This window comes from Chiloscyllium plagiosum, unplaced genomic scaffold (genome assembly GCF_037043375.1).
Source record: "Chiloscyllium plagiosum isolate Xiang-an unplaced genomic scaffold, Cpla_swu_hap1 HiC_scaffold_12, whole genome shotgun sequence".
Lineage (NCBI taxonomy): Eukaryota > Metazoa > Chordata > Chondrichthyes > Orectolobiformes > Hemiscylliidae > Chiloscyllium > Chiloscyllium plagiosum.
This window is the reverse complement of record NW_028270150.1, coordinates 99,307,379-99,317,664: the sequence shown is the minus strand read 5'-3', so window position 1 is coordinate 99,317,664 and position 10,286 is coordinate 99,307,379. Positions and strand designations below refer to the sequence as shown.

Sequence of the window (10,286 nt, the reverse complement as noted above, 5' to 3'; positions counted from 1 at the left end):
AGATTTTCTAAATTTCATCTGGAGTTAATACTTATTATTTTGTTTGATTTGATAGATGAAATCATGCAGCAAGACAGTCCTGTATATGCTGCTGACATCACTGAACAGCTGGCCAAACAATTTGCCATTCGGTCAGGTAAGAGTCATTGTTTACATCCTATGGTCCCACTGAGATATGTGGTACTAAATTCAGATTATATTTCCTTTCTTTGTTTGAGAATGGGAACGTCACTTGTAACTATTAAAATGTAGCAATATCAAGTTGATTATTAGTAAGTAATTGTTTTGGAAATTGTGCAGAAACCCAATTTATTACTCTAACTAAAATCAGAATCTGCATTCTGAGTCTTTGTTTTCAAAGAGCTAGAGCTAGAGTTGAAAATGGTGTCCACTAATCTGCCAGGAGAAAGTGAGGTCTGCAGATGCTGGAGATCAAAGTTGAAACTTTATTGCTGGAACAGCACAGCAGGTCAGGCAGCATCCAGGGAACAGGAGATTCGACGTTTCGGGCACAGGCCCTTCTTCAGGAATGAGCAGAGAGTGTTCAGCAGGAGAAGATAAAAGGTAGGGAGGAGGGACTTGGAGGAGGGGAGTTGGAAATGTGATAGGTGGAAAGAGGTCAAGGTGAGGGTGATAGGTCGGAGTAGGGTGGAGGCGGAGAGGTCAAGAAGAAGACTGCAGGTCAGGAAGGCGGTGCCGGGCTGGAAGGATCCGGCTGAGACAAGGTGGGGGGAGGGGGGATGAAGAAACTGGTGAAGTCCAAGTTCATCCCCTGCGGTTGGAGGGTTCCCAGTCGGAAGATAAGACGCTCCTCCTCCGACCGTTGGGTTGTTGTGGTTTGGCGGTGGATGAGTCCAATGACCTGCATATCCTCGGTGGAGTGGGAGGGGGAGTTGAAATGCTGTGCCACAGGTTGGTTGGGTTGGTTCGTCCGGGTGGCCCAGAGGTGCTCCCTGAATCGCTCCGCAAGTAGGCGGCCTGTCTCCCCAATATAGAGAAGGCCACACCGGCTGCAGCGGATGCAGTAGATGATGTGGGTGGAGGTGCAGGTGAATCTGTGGCGGATATGGAAGTTTCCCTTGGGGCCTTGGAGAGAAGTGAGGGGGGAGGTGTGGGCGCAAGTGTTGCACCTCCTGCGGTTGCAAGGGAAGGTGCCGGGAGTGGTGGTTGGGTCGGTGGGGGGTGTGGATCTGACAAGGGAGTCGCGGAGGGAGTGGTCTCTACGGAAAGCTGATAGGGGAGGGGAGGGAAATATATCCTTGGTGCTGGGGTCTGTTTGGACTCAAAGCACTCCGCTTCTTCCTTTCCCGCCGTACCACCCAGTACCCTTCCACCGACACCCTCCTTCGACTGACCGAACTGGTCCTCACCCTGAACAACTTTTCTTTCCAATCCTCCCACTTTCTCCAAACAAAAGGAGTAGCCATGGGCACCCGCATGGGCCCCAGCTATGCCTGCCTCTTCGTAGGGTATGTGGAACAATCCATCTTCCGCAACTACACTGGCCCCACCCCCCATCTTTTTCTTCGCTACATTGATGACTGTATCGGCGCTACCTCGTGCTCCCACGAGGAGGTTGAACAGTTCATCCACTACACCAACACCTTCCACCCCGACCTCAAATTCACCTGGACAGTCTCGGACTCCTCCCTCCCCTTCCTAGACCTTTCTGTTTCTATCTCAGGCGACCGAATCAACACGGACATCTACTACAAACCTACCGACTCCCACAGCTACCTGGACTACACCTCCTCCCATCCTGCCCCCTGTAAAAACGCCATCCCATTCTCCCAATTCCTTCGTCTCCGCCGCATCTGCTCCCAGGAGGACCAGTTCAAAATACGTACAACACAGATGGCCTCCTTCTTCAAGGACCGCAATTTCCCCCCCTACGTGGTCGACGGTGCCCTCCACCGCATCTCCTCCACTTCCCGCTCCTCCGCCCTTGAGCCCCGCCCCTCCAACCGCCACCAGGACAGAACCCCACTGGTCCTCACCTACCACCCCACCAATCTCCATGTACAGCGCATCATCCGCCGTCACTTCCGCCACCTCCAAACAGACCCCAGCACCAAGGATATATTTCCCTCCCCTATCAGCTTTCCGTAGAGACCACTCCCTCCGCGACTCCCTTGTCAGATCCACAACCCCCACCGACCCAACCACCACTCCCGGCACCTTCCCTTGCAACCGCAGGAGGTGCAACACTTGCGCCCACACCTCCCCCCTCACTTCTCTCCAAGGCCCCAAGGGAAACTTCCATATCCGCCACAGATTCACCTGCACCTCCACCCACATCATCTACTGCATCCGCTGCAGCCGGTGTGGCCTTCTCTATATTGGGGAGACAGGCCGCCTACTTGCGGAGCGATTCAGGGAGCACCTCTGGGCCACCCGGACGAACCAACCCAACCAACCTGTGGCACAGCATTTCAACTCCCCCTCCCACTCCACCGAGGATATGCAGGTCATTGGACTCATCCACCGCCAAACCACAACAACCCGACGGTCGGAGGAGGAGCGTCTTATCTTCCGACTGGGAACCCTCCAACCGCAGGGGATGAACTTGGACTTCACCAGTTTCTTCATCCCCCCTCCCCCCACCTTGTCTCAGCCGGATCCTTCCAGCCCGGCACCGCCTTCCTGACCTGCAGTCTTCTTCTTGACCTCTCCGCCTCCACCCTACTCCGACCTATCACCCTCACCTTGACCTCTTTCCACCTATCACATTTCCAACTCCCCTCCTCCAAGTCCCTCCTCCCTACCTTTTATCTTCTCCTGCTGAACACTCTCTGCTCATTCCTGAAGAAGGGCCTGTGCCCGAAACGTCGAATCTCCTGTTCCCTGGATGCTGCCTGACCTGCTGTGCTGTTCCAGCAATAAAGTTTCAACTCCACTAATCTGCCCCATTGACAGATTCAAAATAGCTTTGAAGTACAAGAAAGAAATGGAATTTTGTTTAGGGAGCAGTAAAGATAAATATTTTTGTAAGAGGTGTTCTGCATTGCCTGCAAGAAGTCTATATCTGGTGATGGGTCCTTGAAATGTAGCTTAAACTTCTTTCAAAGTAATGGAAGTAATCCATGTCATCAATGGAGTTAATTTGTAAGTGAGTGCATATACAGGGATTCTAGATTGGCTGTAGGCGTTTTTCCTCGACACTTATTAACATATTGAGAAAAATGTTCAATTTAAAAACATACACCTAAATGTACTGAATTGGTTGTTCTGTGTTTAATTGTTTGGGACTTTACAACATTACATACAAACGTACGAACTAGGAGCAGGCGTAATCTATTTAGCACCTCAATCCTCCTCCATCATTCAAATAACCATGGCTGATCTGATTATAGTCTCCTATCCTGATGACCTTTCACCCCCTTGCTTAATAAGTATCAACTTCTACTTTAAAAACATTAAAGGAGTCTGCTTCTGCCACCTTTTCAGGATGAGTTCAAAACACCAGAATCCTTTTGAGGGTTTCAACATCGGTTTTAACATTTGTTTCTCTGGGTGACTGCTGATTTTTAAACATTGGCCCTAGTTCTAGATTCTCCAAAAGCATCTGCTCCATAACTGTCTTGTCAAGATTCCTCATTTTTATGTTTCATTAAAATCACCTCTTACTCTTGTAAACTCCAACCGATCCAAGCCTAATCTGTCCAACTTTTCCTCATAAGACATCCCTCTCATTCCCAGTATTAGTCATCTGATAAACCTTTTCTGAGCTGCCTCTAATACATTTACATCCTTCCTTAAATAAAATAATCAATATTGTACACACTACTCTCCATGTAGTCACACTCTCTTTACTTCTGTATTAATTTCCCCTTGTAACAAATGATAACCTTCTGTTAGCTTCCCAATATTTGCTGTACGTGCAAACTACTAATTTATTGTGATTCGTGCATGAGAACACCTGAATCTCTCTGCAGCTCAGCTGTGCAATCTCTCACTAGTTAGATAATTTCTTCTTTTTTGTTCATCCTGCCAAGATTGAAGATTTCACATTAGAGTCATAGAGATGTACAGCACAGAAACAGATCTTTCGGTCCAACTCATCCATGCTGACCAGTTATCCTAACCTAATCAAGTCCCATTTGCCACCACTTGGCCCATATCCCTCTAAACCCTTTCTATTCATATACCTATCCAGATGTCTTCCAAATGCACTAATTTTATCAGCCTCCACCACTTCCTCTGGCAGCTCATTCCATCCTCTGTGTGGAAAAAGTACCCCCTTCGGTTCCTTTTATATCTTTCCCCTCTTTAGTTCTGGAATTTGTCACCCAGAGAAAAGACATTCAACGAGGTTCCTCATGGGAGACTGGTTAGCAAGGTTAGATCTCTTGTTTATTTATCCTATCCTTGCCCCTCGTGATTTTATAAACATTTATAAGGTCACCCCTGAGCCTCTGATGCTCCAGGAAAAACATCTCCAACTTATTCAGCTCCTCCCAATAGCTCAAATCCTCCAACATTGGCAACAGCCTTGTAAATCTTTTCTGAACCCTTTCACTTTTCACAACATCCTTCCGAAAGGAAAGAGACCAGAATTGCACACAATATTTCAAAAGTGGCCTAACTCCTATACTCAATGCTTTGACCAATAAAGGAAAACATGCCAAATGCCACCTTCACTATCCTATCTACCTGCGACTACTTTCAAGGAACTATGAACCTGCACTCCAAGGTCTCTTTGTTCAGCAACATTCCCCAGGACCTTACCATTAAGTGTATAAGTCGTGTACTGAGTTGCTTTTCCAAAATTGCAGCACCTCTCATTTATCTGAATTAAACTCCATCTGCCACACATCAGCCCTCGTCCATCTGATCAAGATCCCATTGTACTCTGCGTTAACCTTCTTTGCTGTCCACTACATCTCTAATTTTGGAGTCATCTGCCAACTTACTAACTATACCTCCTATGTTCATATTCCAATCATTTATATAAATGACGAAAAGCAGTGGACCCATCACTAATCCTTGTGGCACACCACTGGTCACATGCCTCCAGTCTGAAAAGTAAACCTTCACCACCTGCATTGGGCCAGATCAGTATCCAAATGGCTAGTTCTCCCTGTATTCCATGAGAACTAATCTTGCTAACCAGTCTATCATGAGGAACTTTGTCAAACACCTGACTGAAGTCCATATAGATCACATCCACCGCTCTGTCCTCATCAGTCCTCTTTGTTACTTTTTCAGGAAAACTCAATCAGGTTTGAGAGACATGATTTCCCACGAACAAAGCCATGCTGACTATCCTTAATCAGTCCTTGCCTTTCCACATACATGCAAATCTTGTCCTTTAGGTTTCCCTCCAACAACTTGCTCACCGGTCTACAGTTCCCTGGCATTTCCTTAACACCTTTCCTAATTAGTGGTACCACATTAGCCAAACTCCAGTCTTCTGGTGCCTTGCCTGTGACTATTGATGATACAAATGTCTCAGCAAGGGACCCAGCAATTCACTTAGCTTCCCATCGAGTTCTAGAGTATACCTGGTCAGGTCCTGGGGATTTATTCACTTTTGTGCATTTAAAGACATACAGCACCACCCCTCTGTAATTATCCTTCATTATATTCCATTTGCCACACCCTTGTCCAAATATTTAACCTCTCCAAGGCCCCCTATCTTGAGTAGGCCTTATAGAGGTGACTTGTTTCCTCATACAAATTGCAACTCTTGGACTTGGGTTCCCCTACTATTTACAGTTCCTGCAGAGAGTCACCTTGCAGTTAACTGCCACATGCTCTGACCGCCCACAGGTTCTGTACACTCTAGATTGCTTCAAGTACACCAGGTAGCTTAGGCTCCCTCTGATTGCCAAGCTGGATGGTGAGTGAAGGATGTTTCCCAATGATTTCTGTTTTTGTTTCATATTTACAGCATCTGTGGTCCTACAACACAGAGACAGGGCCTTTCGTCCAAACTGGTCCACGCCGACCAAAATGTCCTACAACACTAACCCCACTTCCCTGCACTTTGCCCATATCCTTCATATCCATGTATTTGTCCAAATGCCTTTTAAATGTTGTTAATATACCCGCCTCAACTCTTCTGGCAGCTTATTCCACATGCCTACCCACACTCTGTGCGTAAAAAAGAAAAGTTGTCCCTCAGATTTCCTTTTATTCTTTCCCCTTTAACCTTAAACTAATGTCCTCCAGTCCATGATTCCCCAACCTTGGGAAAAGGACTGAGTGCATTCACCCTATCCATATCTCTCATGACCTTTATATATCTCTTTAAGCAACGCCCCCACCCCATCTAGTTTGTCTAACCTGTCCCTATAATCTGACCATTGAGTCCTGGCAACATCCTTGTAAATTTCTTCTGCATTCTTTCCATTTTAATAATATGCTTTAATAACTGCAAGGTTGCCAAAACTGAACTCAGTACTCACAAGTGCAGCCTCACCAATCTTCTGTACAACTGCAACATAACGTCCCAACTTCGATACTCAATGCCCTGACTGATGAAGGCCAGTGTGCCAAAAGCTGCCTTCGCTGCCCTACCTACGTGTGGCTCCACTTTCAAAGAATTGCGAACCTGAATGCCAAGGTCCCTCTGTTCCACTACACTCCTTAAGGCCCTTCCATTCACCATGAAACTCTTACTTTGATTTAGCTTTCTGAAGTGCAAGACCTCACACTTATTTATATTAAATTCCATTTACCATTTCTCGGCCCAGTTCCCAAGATGATCAAGGTCCTGCTGCAATTTCTCTCCGTCCACAATACCACCTACTTTAGTGTCATCAGCAAACTTACTATTCATACCTTGTACATTCTCAACCAAATCACTTGATATGAATAACAAACAGCGGTGGGCCCAGCACCAACCCCTGAGGCTCTCCACTAGTCACAGGCCTCCAGTCTGACAAACCTCCTTCCACTATTACCCTCTGCTTCTGACCGTCAAGCCAATTGTATACACAATTTGTCAGCATGCCCTGGATTCTATGCTAACCTTCCAGAGCAGTTTACCATGTGGAACCTCATAAAGGCCTCACTGAAATCGATATAGACTACATCTATTGCCCTGTCCTCATCAAACCTCCTGGTCACTTCATCAAGATGCAGCAAGGTGATATTGGTAAAAACTCAAAGAACTGTGGATGCTAGAAATCAGAAACAAAAACAGACATGGCTGGAAAAGCCCAGCAGATCTGACAGCATCTGAGGAGAGAAATCAGTTAATGTTTCACGTCCAGTGATTGTTCCTCAGAATATTCAGGTCACTCATACGTAATGGTCAACATTGGTGCCCGTGACAAAAGAAAGAAGGTGGTTCAGGTTCTGAAAGTAGAATTCTGGGAGTTGAGAAGGAAATTGAAAAGTAGGATCTCAAGTGCAGTAATCTCAACGTTACTCCCAGTGCCACAGGCCAGCATCCATAGGAACAGACGAATCAAGCAATTGAACATGTGGCTGGAGAATTGGTATGGGAAGGAAAACATCAGAATTCTAAGGCGTTGTGATCAGGTCTACTGCAGATGGGATTTGTCCCATCTGAACAAGTTTGGGAAAGGTATTCTTGCAGGGTGATTTGCAAGTACTCTGGGGGCTGATTTTAAACCAACTTGTTGGGAGTGTGAGGTGTAATTTGAAGGGAGTTAAATTGTAATAGGAAATAAAAAGCTGCAAGGGAGACTTGGAGAGGAGAAGTAAAGCCAAGAATTGAGTATGTCTCAAATGCAGAATGATGTCAAAAAGATAAAGTTAATGATGCTGTAACTGAATGCATTCATTTGAAATAAGATAGATAATCTTAAGGCACAAATAGAAATAAATAGTTATGATCTAATTGCCATTACAGAAACATGGTGACTAGGATTGAGAACTGAATGTTCAAGGGTAGTCGAGGTTTAAGAAGGCAGATAAGAAGGAAAAGAAGGTTGAATTGTGCTGATAATAAAGGATTGGATGAGTACAGTAGTAAGGGAGGGTGTCAGAAGAACAAAGGGCAGTAGACATTGGTTAGAGTTATAATAAGCCACCAAATCATAGGAATGGTGTGGGGTGGAAATTGGGAAATGAGAGAAGCTTGTAGCATGGACAATGCAGTTATTATGGGTGACATCCATCTGCATATAAACTAGGTAAATCAATTGAGCAGTAAAGCTGTGGAGCATGAATTTCTGGAGTATCTTCAGATGGTTTTCTAAGAGCAGCATGTTGAAGAGCTGACTGGAGGACAGGCTATTTTGAAGTGAATGAAAATGGAATGAGAAAGGGCTAATTAATAATCTTGTAAAAGGAATGAGTGGTCTCAATATGGTAGAAGTTACATTTTTTTTTAAGAAGTGAGGTAGTTCAATCTAAAAGGTTTTTAATTTTGAATAGGGAGAATTATGAAAGCATTTGGTGCATGTTGTCTGAGGGGAGTGGGAAAATGGTTTAAAAGTATGACTGCACATCAGCAATGGATAGTCTTTAAATAATTCTTATGTGGCTTAAACAACAATACAATCTTTCAAGCTGTAAAAACTCAAAAAATGTCAGTCAAACATAGCTGACAAAGAAAGTTAGCGAATGTATAAGATGGAAAGAAATGACTTCTGATGTGGTCAAATAGTAATAAATATGAGTATTTTGAGAAGCTTTTCTGAAACAAAAAGAACTAAGGAACTAATAAAGAAAGGAAGCATAGAAAATGAACATAATTAAGCAAACATTAAATTGTCTGTAAAAAATTCTACAGTTAGGAAAAAATTTAGTTCGGGTGAATGAGAGTCCATTTATAAGCAGGGTCAGGAAAGTTAATAATGGGAAATAGAAAAATGGCAGAGAAGGATGACAGGATCATCCCAACTGTGCAAGAAGCTGCAATTCTCCAAGTGCTGCAAGAAGTAGTGATGAAATGATGACATACCAAGCTAAGCAAGCTGAACAGTTGCTCATGATGCATGCCATCCCCGACAGATCATGGATGAAGCTAGAAGTAGTTATTTTTTCAAAATGTTAGTCTTTCAATAACTCCAAAGAGCCGGTATCCCTTCACCAGCTCACCCTTTATTTACACATGCGTAGTACTTGACACTGGTCTGGTTTCCTCAGAGCCAGCTCTGAGTGAACAGAACCTCTGACACAGCTGTTAGTATGTCAGCCATAGCTCCTTCATTGAGGCTGTTCACAGCCAACTTCCAAGAATGGAAGCCTGTTCTTCTTATTGTAGTCTCTGTTTTTCGCACTGGGTCTGGTTGCTCTGACTCAGCCTCTGATACAGGCAGCGTGTACCAGACCATAGTCCCTTACACCCGGAACATCTCGGAAGAAATTCATTCTTTTCAGGTGACAAACAAGTCAAAACTGTGACATTTGCCGTGTCTGTCTCAGACTCTTAGGTTTCTTCACTAGATGGCGGGGAAACCCATTGCTTCTGACAGCATTTCTGCCTATTCAGAGGGGTTGGTTATTTTTTTTGCTTCTGCCCCGTTCGTGAATTTGCAGCTTTCATGTGGTTCACATGCTTGGTCAGCACCACTTCACCTTTCTAAACTTTGTACATCACAGTACCTGACCTTACATCACAGGACCTGACCTTGCATCATTTCCGTGGTTTCTGCGCCAAACTTCATCTCCTGAAGTAAACTGCCTCTCTGGCTTAGAGGAGTCTTTTGTCAGCATTATCGTTCCTAATCCCATTTTGCCCTCATCCCAGGTCTAGGAAGATCAGATTTAACCTGATGTGGAGAATTCTCCTCATTGGCAAGTCTGGAGCTATCCCTGTAGTTGCAGGAGGGGTGGTCTGAAAAACTAACACAAACTAGGTCTCTAGTGAAGCCGTAGATTGTTCCTTTAAGCCTGCCTTCAAAGCTTGGACTGTTCTTTCTTCCAGAACATTGGATGATGGATGGTATGGAGCTGTCCTTATATGCCACATGCTGTTCGACTTTAGCAAATACTCTAATTCCCTGCTGCTGTTTGATGGTTCGTTGTATGACCAACAATTCTGGGAGTCTATGTATTGCAAAAGATGCTCACACCTTTTCTATTGTTGTCCCGATGTTTGATGAACGAACTCTATACACATCCAACCATTGAGTGAGTGTCCATAATATCTAAGAACATTAAGCCCATGAAAGGACTGGCATTGATGACGTGTAACCGAGTCCAGAGTTTACCTGGCCATTCCCATGAATATAGGGAAGCTTCTAGCAGTAATTTTTGTCCTTTGTTAGCACTCTGGACGCTGGACCCTGCCCCACCAACACAGCTTAGCTTGATCCAATCTGGCTACCAGACATAACTTGGAACATAGAACATTATAGCGCAGT

The 10,286-nt window shown here is 44.8% G+C and overlaps 1 protein-coding gene across 8 annotated transcripts in view; it reads left to right on the top strand.

Annotated features, from left to right (window-relative positions):
• Positions 1–10,286, top strand: part of mcf2la (mcf.2 cell line derived transforming sequence-like a) — a 239,539-nt gene that overhangs the window by 76,690 nt on the left and 152,563 nt on the right. For all 8 annotated transcript variants that reach the window (XR_015758942.1, XM_043700234.2, XM_087993072.1 and 5 more), the window contains exon 2: positions 56–136. Coding sequence is in view for 7 of the 8 variants with exons in the window: in XM_043700234.2 (XP_043556169.2) it covers positions 56–136 (81 nt within the window). In the remaining variant the exon portion in view is untranslated. The remainder of the gene's footprint in view (positions 1–55; positions 137–10,286) is intronic.